This window comes from Sturnira hondurensis, unplaced genomic scaffold (assembly GCF_014824575.4).
Source record: "Sturnira hondurensis isolate 20B ecotype Veracruz unplaced genomic scaffold, ASM1482457v3 Scaffold0000880, whole genome shotgun sequence".
In the NCBI taxonomy this organism is placed as follows: domain Eukaryota; kingdom Metazoa; phylum Chordata; class Mammalia; order Chiroptera; family Phyllostomidae; genus Sturnira; species Sturnira hondurensis.
Window position 1 is genome coordinate 13,437,680 of NW_028073511.1, and position 18,445 is coordinate 13,456,124.

Below are 18,445 nucleotides of genomic sequence, written 5' to 3' on the forward strand. Positions count from 1 at the left end.
AATTTAAAACTCATTTTTTTATCTTGCTTTGTTTTCTTTATTCCTGTTTCTAATAAATTACCAAATAAATCATCTCACTATTTCCAAATACATCAGATAATTCATTAGATGTGTTTTTTATTTTTATGTTCAAAACTGTGTTCTGGGAGCCTCCATATTTTCTCCATCGTGGACTGGTTGCTATTAGGGCCTTTTGGCTGACATTTTGGAATTTCCTTTGGTATTTTATCCTGGGCATTTCCTTTGTCTCTGTTTTGTTGACTTTCTGATTTTGTCTGATTTCTGGGTCTCAGATCTTAGTCCTTTAAATTTACTTCCACATTTTGGTGAATTCCTGAGAAAGGTATATGGGAGATATATTTTTAGAGATAGGCTTATCTGAAAATGTCTTTCATCTCTGATTTCATCTTTATTCTGTCATCATATTTGATTGGTGGTTTAGCTGAGTATGCAGTTGTAGGTTAGGATTTTTTTTTTCAATTTTGAAGGCATTGATCCATTGCCTTCTCACTTTCAAGGCTGCTGCTCTTGAGTCCCGTGCCACTCGGATTCCTGATTCTTTGCTGTGATTCCCCGCCTGCTATCCCCAGATCTCTGGAAACAGAATTTTCTTCTTTCTGGAGTTCTGAAACTCTACAACATGCCTCAGTCCCCATTTTCGTTCATTTCACTGGCGATGTTATAGGCTCTTTCAAACTGGAAATGTGTGTTCTGCGGTGGCCTGTGTTCTCTATCTTTGGATACCTATTAGTTGAGTATAGTACCTTGTAGACTGACCCTCTGATTTTCCCATTTCTAGTACATGTAGGATATAATTATATCTAGTACATGTACTAGATATAATCTCTGTGTCTTTTTGTTAACTTTACANTGCCTCAGTACCCATTTTCGTTCATTTCACTGGCGATGTTATAGGCTCTTTCAAACTGGAAATGTATGTTCTGCGGTGGCCTGTGTTCTCTATCTTTGGATACCTATTAGTTGAGTATAGTACCTTGTAGACTGACCCTCTGATTTTCCCATTTCTAGTACATGTAGGATATAATTATATCTAGTACATGTACTAGATATAATCTCTGTGTCTTTTTGTTAACTTTACATTTTGTTAACTTTTTCACTTCTTTTATTGGACTCCTTTATTGATGCTACAATAATTTATAATTTCTAAGGGCTTACTGTTTTTTATGGCATTATGTTACTTCCTCTCTTATTTCTCTGAGGGTATTGATTATATTTTGGGTTGATGAAGTTTTTTTCTGCTCTCTACATCATATTTGTTTCTTTTGAGGTGTGTGTGCTTGCAAACTTTCCTTTTTGCATGTTAGGGATCTTCACATGTCTGGAGAAATGGCTCTTTTTAAATGAGAGATGCAGGCACTTGAAGGGGAAAAAAAAGATTGGAAATTCTGTGTACATAGGAGGGGCTTATAACGTGGGGCCTCTCTATAGTATAATCTGCATCTGTCTGTCCTCCTGTCTGGGAGTCTGGCTCTGGTGAAAGGCGGGTGGGATTTCACTGAGCAGGCTTTGACTCAGTCTCTTTGTTTTTAGTAGGGTGCCTCACCCCTGCTCTGAGCTATGCTGAGAGTCAACTCTTCCAGAAGGGAAATTTCCAGTCTCCTTCTTTATTATAAATGGTAGAGAAGAGATTATGGGACCTAACTATTCTTTTCATATATATTTTTTCAACCAGTTCCTTTTCCTTCAGAGGTAACTGGACCTAATTTCTTATTGTCTACTCCACAGACTTAAATTTCAGCTTTGCTTTGTTTCTTTTGTTAGTTACCATTTGTTCATTTGTTTTCTAGCTTCAAGGATTTTATTGCATATTTAGTTTGCATTGCCCTCTTACTTTTACTTGTATTTATGAGTTTATTCCATATTTTTACATCTGCATAAATTGTTTTAGTGTCATTTTTGTACAGTTTTTAAAGAGTGTGGGGGAGAAAAGGAATGTGCTCTGTCTGCCATGGTTAATAGAAATATTAGTGTGGGCTCTTTTTTAGATTAGTCAAAATAATTTTTTTCTGTGACACATTTGTGGGATATTTGTATATTTTGTGATACACAGCAATTCCTTTAAAAATGTCTTTAAATATTCTAATTTTTGCATATGTCTATTTAACATTACAGATTTTTAAAAATTCTCATTTGAGAGAGAAAGGTGATAGTAGAGAGAGGGGGAAACACTGATGTGAGAGAGGAACATTGATCTGTTGCCTCCTGTATGTGCTCAGACGGGATGAACCCGCAGCTAGGAACATGGCCCTGATCAGGAGTTGAACTGGCAGCCTTTCGGTGTATGCAGCAGTGCTCCAACACGCTCCCGCCGACTGCGTCACACCAGCCAGAGCGACACTGCACATTTATTGGGTTGGTCAAAAAGTCTGTATGATTTTTTTCTGTAAAATAAAAGACACATTGTTCATTTTCACCAATAACTTTGTTGATTCAGATATTTTGAGTATGTCAGGTATCTCCCTTGTGGTATAACACTTACTGTTCTCAATTAATCTCTCAATTTGATCACTGTCAACTTCAACTGGTCTATCCAATCATGGACCATCACCCAGTGAGAAATCTCCAGCATGAAACTTCCCAAACCACTCTTGACATATTCAGTCAGTCACAGCACCTTCTCCATTTTTGCACAAATCTTTTTTTGCATTTCAGTTATGTTTTTACCTTTCTTGAAATAGTAAAGCATAAATATTAGTGCATGTCAAAATATGTACTTTATTCCATCTTTAATATTAAAATGGTGCATACAGTTCACCAGTCTTGATTTTTTTAAATGCACTCTGGTATGACAGCTGTCACATATAATCTAACAGAATTGTTTTGAATGAAGTTAAAGACAGCTAAGTGCTACTAGAGCCACCTTACACAGAAAACCAAATGAGCTTTTTGGCCAACCCAATAACAATAGTTTTCCTAACTAGAAAATGTGACTACCTTCTAGTTAGCTTATATTCTCATTAAGTTACTCTCTCATTTAAAAAATGTTTAGACTTTGAGACAATTATAGGTTAAGAAGGGAGTTGCAAACATAGAACAGAGACCTCTTTTGTACCCAGTTTGCCCCAGTGGTAACATCTTCAGACGACTATAGTACAGTATCAAAATCAGGAAATTGACATTGGTGCCATTCTCACTAATTTTTAAAGGACGTATTGTTTTAAATTTATTATTAGACAGAAAGTTTATGTTGCAGATATATGTGAGACCTTTGTGAAACTATTTTGTCTTACAGCAATTTTTCCAGCTAGTCAAGTTACGAAAGCTTGGACTTAGTGATAATGAAATTCAGCGGCTCCCTCCAGAAATAGCAAACTTCATGCAGCTGGTGGAACTGGATGTCTCTCGAAATGGTAAGAAAAAGATTCCAGTTGAATTGTCCATTTGTCTCTTCTGATGCCGGGTGGGGAGATTTTTAATAAATGTAACTGGGTAAATTGTATTGGAGGTACTTTTCCTCATGGTTATGGGAAAGCTATGTATAAATTCTGGGATGAAATAAATGCCATTATGGAATAGTTTAATCAAGTTACAGGTATTTGCCAAAAACTTTTCTTAACATAGTTTTTAAATGGTAAGTTTTTCAAAGTAGGTCCAGGCTGACTCATAGAGTGTTATCTGAGAAATTTCATTATCTAGGTCCCTCATTTTACTGAATGTGACGTTGAGGGCTGGTGGTGTGGTCATTTGTCTAGTATTTAAGGGCTGCTGAGGGGAAGGGAAACTGCCCTGGGCAACAGCTCCTTTCTGTGCGTGCGTCTCAGTGCCTGGCGAGCTCCTGTGAGAATCTGTCTCCTACAGTGAACAGACCTGCTTGCTGTTCAGGCATCTTCCGCCAGTTTAGTTTGTTTCTAATTAGGCCACTGGTGGGCCTGCCCCCTGGAGTTTGTGGTATATTTGCGAGTTTATTTTGATTTCCAGATTTCACTATAATGTTGCTTCGTTTTTAGTGAACATTCTGTCTGATAGGGTATCGTGTCCTGTTTAACCTTTCTCTTATAAGTGAGTTCCCTGGTTTAACCTCGTGTTTGCTGCCCTCAGAGCACTCCCTGCCTGGGTCGGTAACCTGCTCGTTATCACGTATGTGATTAATTACTTGTAGTTACAGTGGCAGGTCCCAGTGGTCCTGTCTTAAATGATGGATTTGGTTCTTGCAAGGGCTCAGGTGTAATTCCCTCTGAAATGGTTTATAAAAATGATAATCCTTGTCTTTCTCTCATACCACATACCTGTTTTGTTTTTACTTTCCTATAAAAATCTCTCCATTCTTCTCAGTGAGCATTGGGTCTGGATCTTTCAGTCTCATGTCTTCCACAGAAATTTCAAGGCCCAGATACAGCATACTTCGGTGGTCACTGTTACAAGGCAGCAGTGATAGTACTTGATTGAAAACATAATGAAATAAAAAGGATTGTACACCCCACTGTCAACAGGTTTTAAATTGCTGTCATCTATAACTTCCTGTAAATTGGAAACCGTCTTTAGGCTAAGCTATGTGTTTCTTGGATAGGATCTACTTTTATTTTTCGCGAGAATGATTTCCTACCTTGAGCTATTGGAAAAAGTGAAAAAATATTTGTTTTGCCTGTCCCGATTTACAGAGGCTTATTTGGCTGCAGAGGACCCGCCTCTGCTCAGGTGGAGGGGACTTGGTGGTAGGGGTGGGGTTGGGGCTGCAGAGGACCCGCCTCTGCTCAGGCGGAGGGGACTTGGTGGTAGGGGTGGGGTTGGGGCTGCACTCCAAAAGCACTGCTGCGGAGCTTGCATCTGACATCGCGTTAGGGTCTCCTGGCCCCTCTGCTGTCCGTGTCTGTTTCTGTTGGTGGGTGTCCCTCCTTCCCTGCTCACCTGCTCGGAACTGGCCTCTCCAGAAGCAGTGTGTTGTGGTCTTTTTCCATGTGCATTTTGGCTTCTGTGCCTGCTTTGGCATCTGTTTGACAGATTTCTTGGTGAGGAATTTGTCAAGTAGATTATCTTTTTAAGCCAGTCATAAACTGTAAGCCACAGGTTGCTGGACACTGTAAAAAGTGTCTGCCCCAGGATGGGCGTGGGAAGCAGTGCAAAGCATGGCTGCACCCTCAGCACAGACTCTGTTGGTTGGTGAGCAGTTGCCCTTAACACTGGCGTGTATATTTGGAGTGGGCACTGGAGGCCAGAATTGCTCCTAAGGCTATTCTGTATCGCACATTTTTAAGGAATACATAACTCAAACTGTTCTTTCTTGCCTTAGCCATTATCTCAGTTTTAAAGGGTGGCTGGCTTTGCAAGGAAGCTGACTTTGTAAAATGGTCACTGAAATCATACAATCTGAAGAAATTAAATAGCAATTTGGAAAAGGACATGAGAAAGGAAAATAATCAGGTGTCCCGAAATACTAGAGAGGGAGACGTATTGGCTTTAATTATTTGCGGGGAGAGAAAACGTAGAGCTGGGAAGTTCCCAGTTGTATAAACTCGAATGGGACGGGATGCTCTGTAGAAAGCAGGCATTGTCAGTTGCCACTTTTACCAGTTCCCATACCGACTGTTTCTTTTCAAACATTCATACCTAGAAAGAAGGACTACCTGCATCTGTCTGCATTTACACCTTCCAGCATGTTGATAAGAGAAGCTGTCTGGACACAAAAAAGTGTTCTGTCCCTGGGACCCCATCCTCTTTTTCATCCCGTCCTCAGCGTTTGCCATTCCTTCTGCAGGTGGTAGAGTTCTGTGAGGACCCCTACAGGTCTTGCACCTTTTCTCTCAGGCCTTTTTAGAAATGCTGAGGGGGAGTTGACTGCACCTTTCCACTCCTGGCCGAACCTTGCTCTGGCTCAGGAGCATGAAGATGTGTGTATGTCTGGGGGGATGGTGAAGGGCACAGTGGGGCAGCACGGAAGAGGATGGCAGTTTGGGGCTTTCTTAGGCTGTGAAAAAACTGCAGAGATGACAGAGCAGAACAAGATCACTGTTTATTCCAGCCAGCAAGAACATAGGTCTTGGGCTGTTTCCAGGTCAGGCAAATCTTACTGTGCTTTCCCTCATTTTTTTAATAGATAAAAATCTCATTGATCTGAATTTCCTAAGCAACTGAGTAGGTAAATAAAAGTCACAAAGTCTGAAGTCTGAGAGTCAGTGTGAGAACTCCTATTTTGTGTGGGTACAGGCATTGGCAAGGGTTTGGAGCCTGGGTCTGGAGGCCTGTGTGAGCCTGTAGTCTTCTCTTGTACCAGTTGAGTTGCTCGCTCCATGATCAGCGGTTGTTTCTTTGAATCCCTGCCCAGGGCCATGGCCAGGGCTGGCCTTTGCATGGTAGGACCTTTATTTCCTGATGTAGGAATTAAGTGTTGCTTGACCATGGAGGAGGAAGGAAGACCGAGGAAGGAAAGCAGAGGTGGGCCTTGCTCTGTGGACAAAGCTGGTGTCCTGTCACTCAAGTCCATTGTATCAGTGGTGGTCACATTCGACCATGCAATGAATTGTCATAGGGTGTCGTTAAAATGCGATTCCGATGCAGTAGGCCTGGAGGGAGGCTTGAGATTCTCTGCGTTGTTGAGAATCTCCCAGAGGATGCTGACCCTGCTGGTCCACTGAACACACTGAGTAGCAAGATGTTAGATACCACCCACAAGTCTCCTGTCTGTGGTTGTGAGCACAAACTCACTCTGCATCTGGCACCCTGTACCTTCCCATGGGGAATGGGGGAAGCTATAGAGCTGACCTAAGCTCAAGTTGGCTTTGATTCTAGGAGCAAAATTAGACCTTTTTTGATGTCCCTTGCTCAAATGATGGAAAAAGACAAGTTTGTGTCCCCCTCCGCACCCCCCCCCCCCCCAAAATCTGTGAATGAGGAGGAGAGAATTTTTTACAGGCTCATTTCCTAGGCCAAGAAGAGCTGCCAAGACCTCCAAACCTTGACTGTTGTGGCTTTGTTTTCTGATTTTTCAGGCACAAAGTCAAGGGAATTGTGTGTTGTGTTACAAAAGAGAAGAGTATGTTTTGGGAGAGAGACGGTAGTGCTTACTGGTTATATATAAGCTGCGGGAACCTTTTCTGAGATAAAAGTAGGCTTGGGATGAGCACAGTGTGTACAGTTTTGTCCCCAGAATGGCCAGATGTGCCCTGCAGAGAAGACTCTCCTGGGAGGCCCAGGCTGTGGCACTCACCACCCACTGATTTTGGACAGGCCCCACCCGACAGAGCTGGACCTTGCTCTCTAGACAAAGCCCTGCTTCCTCACAAGCCAGTGAGAGGCAATGAACGTGACAAATTTCTCATGCAAATAGCTAAAATATATATGTAATGAAAGAGACTAAGTGTTTTGCTTGAATACAGATTGAAGGATGGAGTATTCATATCTGAATATGCTGTTAAAATATCTTTAAAAAGCATGTAGGTTTTCAGTAAGGTCTGAGCTGCATATGCCTGAAAGCCTGGATTTTGTCTTTCTCTGCTCACCAGTTCTTGGCTGTGTGAAGAAAATGACTCTGGGTGTGTGAGAAGAGTTAATACCCCATGGTACTATCTTGTTATCCAAAAATCTAGGGCAGACTTCTTTAGTGCATAATTAATCCTGCCCAAAGGCTTAGTAATTTGAATTTTATAGTCTGTACTGTAATTTGACTTACATCATAGTACTGTATCATTATCCATTTAGTTCAGTTTTTCCCAAAGTGTAAGGCACACGCCACTGGTGCTGCTAGAGATGATTTTAAATGACACTGCAAAGCAGCAGTTTTTAATACAGACTCCTAGTGAGAAAGATACCCTTTAAAAATTATTCCTTTTGGTTGCTTCCTGTAAAATTTAAAAACACTATATTGTATTTATTGTTACATTTATCTTCTGTATGTTGGGGTGATAGTTCTTATTCATGTTAGTGATTTAAGGAAATTTGCTTCTTTTAAAAATAAATCTCCCTCGATTTAAAAAAGATGGTTTAAAAGAATGAGGTAAATGATACAGAATACACATGCTATACTACGAGTATGGCAAAACTTGTGAAGGTGGGACACGGATGGCTGAAGTTAGGGAAGTACTGATGGGTAATAGCATATTATGCCGACGAGATCATGAGTTTGTTTCACACACGGTGCCAGTAGTATTGTATTCAGAAAAACGTGGCCAGAGTCTGCGTGCTCTGGCTAATTATTTTGCAAATTTGCATTAACAAGAAACTATTAGTGCAAATTATCCATAGCACCAGGCCAACCCTTCCGAGTTGGTGGATGAACAGCCTGTTTACCAGTAGGGTCATCGTCCTGCAAAGCCTAGAGGCGAGACTTTGATTAAGACCTGGGTTAGTTGGTTTCTGCCCACCCATGATCAGTGTTGGTGGTGTGTAGCTGTGGGTTGTTTAATCAAATCTAAAGCCAGTTTTGAAGGCAGCCAAAATGACCTTGTATAAGCTCACTTGGCATTTCTGAGTATGCCCTGGGAAAAAAAACTTTCTAGCAAGCAGTAAATCCAGTATAAATTAGAAGTCTTCCTAGGAGTTATGAACAGTTTAGCTTTTTTGTTTTTTGAAATTGCTACATATACCCGTGCCACAAGTGGGGCGGAAGCCAGTTTTTCCCCATGCAGATTTCTTACTGGCCACAGTCCAGCCATTGTTAATCTCCCTTCTCACTGCCTAATTTGAGCCCAAGTTTAGTGCTCTGTTTAGCACTCTGCTCCAGTGACTGGACTTAATACTGTAGGAGGTAAGTCTGTGACTGTTAAAACATCACAGGAGACACCAGCGAAGCAAAGCCCTGCTCTGCCACTCTTCCTTGTGCCTGGAGAGCTAGACGGTGTCCAGCCCCGGATTTGCTGTCTCGTGTCGGGGGTACTGCTACTGCCCCGTTATGAGCCCTTTCTCTGTCTTAACCTTTACCTTCTCTTTTTTTCAGGAAGAGGGGTTAATATAGAAAAAATAGTGCCTTCTACTCACATTTTAATTGCAGGTAATATTAATTATTTTGAAAATGGAGATGGAAAGAGAGTGGACTTCTGTGGTATTTTCCAGTCACCTTTCTGTGCTGCAGTTTTCCAGGGAGCATTGGTTTCTGTACATCTTCACATCTATATCTTGTCGACACTGAACACTGAAAAGGTGGGGAAAAATCTTTACAAATACATCCTTCCTCACCTTTGGTTTGAACTGTATAAAGAAGTATCAATCATCATATTTTAGCAAATGAACCTGAAAATTTGTACAACTTAATGGTACACATTGTTAAATCAAAAGGGAAATTCTTACAACAGTCTCTACTCAGAATGTTTTGGGAACTCTTTCCACCTTCTAGTATATTATTTTGCTTTTCTTCAGACCAGTACTTTCACTTGCTAGAGTGGACTTGTTTAAGAAACAAGCAAACATTATTTAATGCCAACTTAGATAAATAAACCAGGACACTGAAAATCTTGTTACTCAAAATCTGCCTCAGCAATTTAAAAAAAATATAAGTAAACAGTTTTTATTATGCGAATATGGTTAATTTTATGAGAACAATCATGACTGTGATGAATAAGCTGTAGACTTATATAAGTTTCTCTCCTGCCTTTTTTTTTTAATTAGCAGTTTTGTAATAGAGACGGAACCTCTGAGTTTGAGAACAACACCTCTGAATATATTTTTTAGGTCAACAAACTCTTCAGTTAGTCCCAGGTTCTCTAAAAGCTTTGCCTATTTTAAGTAGCTCCTTATCTTCCTCTCCCCTCCCCCACTTCATTCCTTCATTTAGTCTTTACATGTTATGCTCTTTGTTAAATGCTGACTTTCTCAAAATAATGGTGATTTGCACAGAATAAGATAAGTTAGAGAAACAGGAATAAATGCAGTGGCTTCTCTTGAAATGAAACAAAACCCCAATATGTGGGATGGCAGTTTTTGCTCGTTTTTTAATTGGCTATTTCAGGTAGGTATAGGTTTGACAGTTTCCAACTCTGAAAGTGATCAAGAATGAGCAGCCATAGTGCTTCATTTTGATTTTGAGGTCACCTGTTTTGTCATGTGAATCTGACTTGAGCTGAGTGATGCTGAGCCTCCAGGCAGCTGAAGCCTGATGGCATCTCTTGGTCAGGATGGTGACGGCAGCGTGCTGCTCTGACTGCAGACAGTGCTCTGAGCTTAAGCTAGAAAAGACACACAGTAGGAAAGGGACGAAGGAGCCAAGAAGGAAGGAGTGAATGGGGACAGTGCTAAGAACTGTAATCTGAGTATTACATATAGAAATGATTGGATTTTTAAATTAGTTTCATAACTTGGATAAATCCTCAGTCTCTCCTACCTGGTCAAAGCTAATGAATTATGATTCTGATTTCTTACTCATTTTGAAAAAGTCTCAGACCTTTGCCTTTAAAAAAATCTTCTATTATCAACAACATTTCAGAATTATTATATTTTATTTAAAGCAGAATTTATTGAGCAATTACTATATTTGTGTAAGGCTCTTTGCTGAATTCTTCTGTCCTTCAGGGAGGTAAATCTGCAGGCACAACAGACATGTGTAAGGAACCGCACAGTGACACCTGTTGTACGTCATGTAAATAAAGTGCTCAGGGCATGAAGAGAGGTGTCAGGAACTGTAACTGATTTGAAATAGGCCTGAAGAAGGAATCGGAGCACTTTTGGTTAAGGTTGAAATCAGGTAGTCTTTAAAAATTCTCATACTTTATGCTGTGCGCTATCACAGTGTTCTGGGAAAATGAAAAATAAAATCTGTTGTTTAGCATAATAAATGTCTTACTTTATATGCACAAAAATATTCTCATACTTTAGTAGCAAATTTGGAGGGAGTTAATGTGTAGAATCCTTAACTAAGTGTCAGTAACAATCCTGCCAATTGTTGTTGGAAAATTTTTTTCAAATGTTTGTAATAGATTTCCAGAGTCAACATTGTCATTAAAATGCAAGTATCTCATTGCTTGTCTGAGATATTCACTGAAAATTTTAAGATTTATAAAAAAAATCAAAGAAGCACCCAACACACAACAATAAGAACTAAACTGATATGAATTGTCATAGGATTTTCTTTCTTTTTTTCTTGTACAGCTGGTTACTACTGTGTTATAAAGAATTTTCTCTGATGGATGAAATACAAAACTATTTGCTTTAGTCAAGGTAGACTATTGATTTTTAAAAATGCATAAATCTGACGAGCTCAACGCAATGGTGAACTTTATTATTGCTCAACTTACAGTCCTGTGTGTATGTGTGTATGTGGGGCAGGGAGTGTAGAATGGGAAGGTGGTTGATGAGAGGCTGTGCTCTATACGGTCAAGAATCCAAGCGTCTTTCCTTGTGATGCCGCATTCCCATTCTGTGAATGGACTCCACGGTCCTTGCGGGAGGGGGAGAAACAGGGGAGGGTTGTGCATAGGTGATTTTTGTGGGCCATGACAGAAGCGGGGTACATCATATCCATCCATGTTCAACTGGCCAATTTTATGTCCTCAACGTTAAGTGAAAGGTTCTGGGAAATGCAGGTAAGTGTTTGTGCATGAAGCAGAGAACCTGGCTGTTGGTGAGGCACTAGCATCATCTGTCGCAGCTGGCATCAAATTGAGTGCCGGAGTTGTGTGACTTTATGTCACTGATCACACATAGGCTTAGGAAACACACACACACACATCCATTGCACTGTAACAACCTTCCAGTGTGTGACATATTGATAGGAAATACAGATGCCTTCCCAAAGAGGACAGGGTAGTCTTTCTTGCCACATCTGCACGAGAATGTATAAACTCAGACATAGACTAACATGATTGATGGACACCTGTTTACAAATAGTTAGCATAAAGCCTATGCAAGTATGCATGCTTTTTTTTGAGTATTTAGAAACTGGTTTAAAGTGTGCTTTGAAAACTACAGCTTTATGTTTGAGGAATGGCTGTTGAAGTGCTTGCTCTAGGAGGCAGTTGGCATCATTAAAGGTTTTCAGGGCAAAATCACCATCTTCACAAGTTACTTAACTTCTCTGTGCCTTCTGTAAAATGGAGATTGTAATAAGCACCTGTTTCATAGAATTACTGTGACTCTTAAAGGAGACTGTGTATGTCAAATACTTGGAACAGTGTCTTGTACTTAGTGAACAGCTCCTGTAATGAATCCTATTCCTGTCTTTCATTTTGGGTTATGGAGATCTTAATAGGACTGTGAGAGTAAGAATACAGGGTGGGGGTAAGGATACAAGCAGGTTTGAAGGAATGAGTGGTACAGGTGAGGAAGGTTGCTACCCGAGGCGATGTCTAGATAGTGAGTACCATACTCCAGGCATTGTGCTGTTTCATTACATCTCTGTTTTATCTAATCTGTATACTAATCCTGTGGTCGGTAGAAGCATCTCAGGAGGACTGGTGAGGAAACTGAGGCTTGAAGAAGTTGTGATATGCCCCCAAATCATACTTCTAGACAGGGGTGGAGCTGCCATAAGAAGCCCAGAGGAGTGGCACTTTTACTTATTTTGGGAGCATATTAAAGAAGATAAAGTTAGGGCTGATGGTTTTCCTCTATGTTAGAGAAAGGATAGAGATAATATTATGACTAGGTACTCTTTGAGTCTGGGGATAAATACAGGGAAAACCATTCTAAGGCACTTAAAATTATAGAAACCTACATATTAATGTGTTGAACCACCTGTGGAAGAGGCCCATCCTAAGATGTGGTTTGCAGATCTCATGGCCAGAAATGAAATACCATCTACTGAGAGAAGGTAGGACTTTCCCCGTAAGCTCCCATGTAATACTTCACAGGCTATTGTTGTGCCATCTTGACAAGAGATAGGTGCGTTGCCAGAAGTGTAGAACAGGGAAAGTCAAAAATGAAGATTGTGTTGGGTTTTACCTTTGAAAGAAAAGTAAAGAGATTAGACAGCATGAACACCCAAGGTGTCTGGAAGTAGGTGTACTCCCTTATGGACACAACTTTGTCACCTCTAATTGCTAATGATTAAGACCATCCCATATTCTTTTCTTTGGGTGTGAATATTCCCAAGCACTGTGGTGGGGGTAGTTCATTCTCCGTATGGGCACTGAGGAGAGGTGATACGCTGACGTGTTGACATCAGTAACCAGTTCCCCTGGCATTCAGATTGGTCTCTTGAATTTTCTTAGTGTCACACATATTCTTATATCCTTCTCTGAACAGACTCATCACCTGGCAACTTGATGACTCACCTGATTAACCCGCCCAAGTTCATCTCACCAGCGAGGCTCCGTCTGGAGCAGCCAGCAATTCCCCTCTTTGAACTGCTGCTTTGTAACATCGAGTGGCACCAATTTAGCAGGTTTCCTTTTTTTCTTGATGCAGATCAAGTGAATTACATTTGACCTATCCCGATAAGACGAGGAAGGTATTAAGAGCACCTTGAGAAGGGTAGAGAAATGAATTATTAGGATCATTTTCTTTCCCACTTATGTTTTTTAAAGTACATGCTAATTGTTGGAAACTAATAATAGTGAAACATAAAGAAACACCATTGAAAAACCAAGAGAACTATGTAAATCTTCATTATTAGAATATTTATGGGATGCTGACTCTGTACCACCTATGAGGTTAAACACTCCCTGTGTATTATCTCATTTAATCCCTACACCATTTCTGAGAACTAAGCTCGTGCCTTCTTGTAGGTGAGAAAACTCAGTCGCAGGTTAAAACTTTGTCTTCAACTGCATGGCTAGTGAGTGGTGGAGCTGGTATGTGACCCCAGGTTTGGTAGACTCCAAAATCACAATTGTGCCTTTCCAAAATAAAAATTTTATATCCTACTACTTAGAAATAGTCATTAATGTTTTATGTGTTTTATTTGTCTTTTTATTTTCATTAACTTATTCACAAAATTGGAAATATATACCATATAAATATCTCTACTTTTATTCACTTAGGTTGTGAACATTTCCCACACCATTACTGTTAAATACTTAAATGTTTAAAAAAGGCAAATTAATCACAAACTGTTACAGTTTTGTCTTTCTGGCGAGTATCTCAATTGATCTATGATGTTAACATCACTGGGAAGCTATAGGTTTGGAAGGTAGGATTCGTAAAGATAGATAACCAACAAGATGGGAATTTCCAGAAGGATGTGAGAAGGTAAAAGTCAGCCAGTCAGGGTGAAAAGAGAGGTGAGGAAACAGTTTAGAAGTCTCTCTCTGATTGAGGATTCTCGTGTTGAAATAAAGTAGGGAGGCACAGTCAGCCCCTTGGGCCGTGTAGCTACAGAGGCACATTTGGAAAGAATGTGGACAGAAGCAGACCAAGTGCAAAGGCTCAGCTGCTCTGGAAGGTCTGTGAAGCAGTCAGGTCCTTGTTTACCCAACAGACACTTGTTTGTGAAGGTGCTGGGTGAAAGTACCATTACACATGAATAGTTGGTATCTTGAAATATTTAACTTTGTTATTCAATCTTTGTTTGATGGTACTGTAAAATGCTAAAGAACAGGCCTTCTATTCAGCAAGGCTGATGAGTGGTGGGTCAAGATGAGCAAGTGAGTATCAGCAAATTAGACAAAAGTGGGAGGACCAAGTGCCAATAACTTGACATATGTCCCCAACAAAAGGTAGCCCGGAGCTGGAGGGAAACTAGAGTAATGCCAGGGAGCTGAGGGGACTGAGATTGCTTGGCAGAGGCCTAAACTAAGTCAGAGGCAACAAGACTTAATCCAGGGAACTGAATGAGTCATTGGTACTCCTCAGTTCTTCATCTAAATGGACTGTGCTATTTACTTCATGGTCTGTCTGTTTAACTGGCTGGAAACTGATGGTACACAGCATGGCGAGGGCCTAGAACACTTGGAGGTTAGCCTTATGTTGAATCAGATGACATGGGAATGTGCTTGGTCACGATCACAAGGGAACACCTTGTTTCAAGGAGTGCCTACTTGCCCCATGCTTCCCCCACAACATGTGCATGCGTGCACGCGCACACACACACACACACACACACACACTTTTTCTAGGTCCTCTATCCAGGGGGCTTTGCACATTGGTGATTAGAGAAGGTAGCTATGGCTGTTCCTCTACACCAGGGTCCCTGCCTTTGGCTTTTGTCATGGACTGGTCATCCTTTAGGTTTGACCAGTCAGAGCATGGCAACGAGATCTCCTTGAAGGTCTGGCATTTTCTGAGCAGATGCTTTAGTTTTCAGAAGAGCCTTTTCCTACTGCCAGTTGCGTTTATTCTTATCTCCAAAATCCCTCTTTGCTGTGCTAGCAACTGTTCTGACCTTTATTTAGGGTTCCAAATGTTACGAGATAACTCAGATGTTCTAAATGAAGACAGCATTTTTCATTATGAAAAGTACAACAAAGCACTAGTGAAATCTTGGCTGAATGTTCGTTTCACTGAGATAAGGGAGATAAGAGCAGGCACAGATTTTTAGAATGAGTTGTAGTCATTTCTCGAATATTTAACCAGCACCAGGCATTTGATTTCTGTGCTAGGAAGCAGAGCGAGCAAGTCAGTTCAGTGATGGCTGTCAAGAGATTTAGAGTGCAAGGGTGGAAGGACCAAATCCATCTGTGATGCCATGGCAGTGGAGACTCCTGTCACAGAGGTATAACTGGGGGGAGACCAAGAGTGGGGGTGTCTTGATCATTCCTGGGTGAAGGAGAAGTATTAAGAGTTCCTGGAAAAGATGACATTTACTCAAGCTCCGAGGAACTAGTACCAAGAAGAGAAAAAAAAGTGTGGAAAGGACATTTCTGGGCAGACGAAATGACACAGATGTATGTCTGAAGGCTTGAAATAGTGTGGTGAATTTGGGAAATACAAGATATTACTGGAGTACATGGCAAGAGATGGAGTTAGAGAGCAATGAGATCATGGAGCACCCGTGTGCTCAGCTAAGGAATGTTTCTTGAAAGCTGTGGGATGCCATGAAAGGCTTGCCAGTGGGGGAGAGGCTCGCATGCCACCCTGGCAGTAGCAGGGAGCCTGGAGTTGACTGAGGGCTGGGTGCAGGATGCCAGGCATCCATGTCGAGGGTGGGAGGACTAGCGAGGAGAGCAGGAGAAAAGGAGATGTTGAACCAGGCATGAGGTGACTAGTGAGAAGCTTGCTGGGTGTGGAGGGGGAGGGGAGTGACAGTTCTGGTCTGGAGTAAACTACTGCTACCAACCACTGGCGAGATATGAGACACTGAAGAAAGTATCACACATGAAGGGGAAGGATGAGTTTATTTGTGGGCACCTGGAGGGTGAGATGTCTTTGGGTAATGCAAGCAGAGATGTTCAGTAGGCGGCTGGAATGTAGGGTTTTTGATGCTCAGGGAGACATTTTAGCAGGAGATAAAGTTTTCAGTGTCCCCCTTGTGAGGGTGATGGTAGAAGCTGTGGTTATGAATGAGGTCACTCCCAGAGAATGAGAGGCTGTGGAGTTGGAAGGGCAGGTAAACATGTAGAAAACCATCATTTAAGGGGAAGCTGAGGGAGTGGGGCCCTTGTAAGATTCTGAGAAGGAGCAGCAGGAGGATTTGTCAGCAGCGTTGGCTGGTATTGTGGAAAAGGGCCAGCAGGCGAATGGCTGAGCAGTGTCATCGTGTTAAACACCACAGAGGCAATTGATCCCATTTTCTAGAGCTAAAGCTTGTAGATTGATGGGTAAAGTTATCATGCATGAAATTGTTCAGGCACTGGCTGTAGAAAGCTGGGACCTTGGGAAGCAGTATCATTAAAGGACTGATGAAAAGAAACTTGAAAGAAACTGGAAAGGGATAGGTAGAGAAACAGACTCACAAGAACTTCACTATGGAACCAAAGGCTGGGAAGCACAACCAGGAAGGCTCCAGTGTAAAATGGGAAGAATGGTCAATAAGTGTGGACCTAAAAGTTTCCAGTGGGTTTGTTTGGCATCAGAGAGGTCATCTGTGTTAGCTAAAGCAATGTCAGAAGTAGCACATATTTGCAGCACATACTGCTTTTTCTTTTTAATGCTTTCCCCTTGACTCTGAGAGATCAGAGGAAGGCTTGAAAAACACCGGCAACTACCATTTCCTAGAGGAAACAAGAGCAATCAGTTTCCTGGCTGGATCTGCCAGTTCTATGGGATGTGAGTAATTATGATAACAGCGTATGTCTTGAACAGCTAACTGTGATATAATTAATGGAGGAATTTCATAACTCTCCAGTCATAATGTGTTTGATCAGCGTCTGTTGTGGAAATGAACCATCCAGGCATTGCTGCTGCCACTGAGGCAGACCCAGAAGGCAAAAGGTAGGGCTAGCCAGTTACCAATATTCTTTTTCTGGAGTCTGATCATTAGCAATGGTGGAAACAGAGTGGACTGTGGATGTGTTAAGCCTTGTTATTCCATGTTAAGGGTGACACACAGATAATGTTCCTTCCCCTAGACCCTTTAGTAATTGTGTTTTATCCATTATTTTTCCAGGTTTATTTCACCTTGAGATTTTTTTTAAGTTATAAAATCAGTGTGTGGCCATTATAAAAAGTCAATGGAGGCAAGTAAAGGAAAAGTCAGCGACCTGGCCTTCCCACTTCCAGACTCTGCCCACTCTGGCCGAGAGGCCAGTGTTGGGTGTCACACAATATAGTGCTCATTAATAACAAATTAATATTAATATTAAAATAGTAAGTATTTTAAGTATAAATTAGTGTTAAGTTTTTAGTATTAACATTAAATATAAATAATATTAGTATTAAAATTAAATTAATATTAAAAATAAGTCCCAATGTAGGGCTTATTTTTATGATGTATCCCTTTTCCACTGGGTTATGAGATTAGATCAGAGCAGGCAAACACTGTTATACACTTATTAAATGGAGGGTGCTGTGTGACAAGTACAGGGTCTGCTGCCCCTTCATCCAGCCAGGAGATGCAGATTTCTTGAATTATGTGAATAGAGTTAGTTCAGAAACTGGTAGATGACAGGCATAGAATAAACCAGGGATGGTAGGCCCAGCACTTCCATGTAATTATAAGATGTGTTATTTATAGTGCATTTTAAGTTTTTAAAAGGAAGCACATTGGGACATCTATGTTAAGTTTAAACAGACTAAAAACTTTCCCTGTGCGTTCTTGGCATGTCAGAGCTGGGGTGTTTTCACAAGCATAGCAGAAGGAAGAATACTATCCAAGAGATGACAAGCGAGAGTCTACTCCCAGAGATGTTTAAACCATGTGAGCAAAACCATATTTGTAGGTTTGAAAGGGAAGATGGAGAAAAAGAAAAGGATGAGAAAGTAAATTAGAAAAGTAAAAAAGGTGACATCAGTAAATCAGAATGCCCTGCTGATCATCAGACCACAGAAAGAGGGGCTTCCAGGTATGATGAAATTTATAGACTTTGGAGTGTGGTCTGTCTTCCTGCACTTGGAGCACGTTTCTCCAGGTGGGCTGGAGGACCACGCACATCAGAATCCTTGTTAAAACTGCTTATTCCCATTTTACCCAGGGACTGCTCACTCAAAGTGTGATGATCAGCACTCTTGGAGTCTGCATTTTTATCTC

General features: G+C 41.0%; 1 protein-coding gene across 1 annotated transcript in view; it reads left to right on the forward strand.

The window, feature by feature from the left end:
- LRRC1 (leucine rich repeat containing 1) overlaps positions 1-18,445 on the forward strand; it is a 140,665-nt gene that overhangs the window by 48,325 nt on the left and 73,895 nt on the right. Inside the window, exon 2 of the mRNA XM_037055036.1 lies at positions 3,254-3,371. Within this exon, the coding sequence (XP_036910931.1) occupies positions 3,254-3,371 (118 nt within the window). The remainder of the gene's footprint in view (positions 1-3,253; positions 3,372-18,445) is intronic.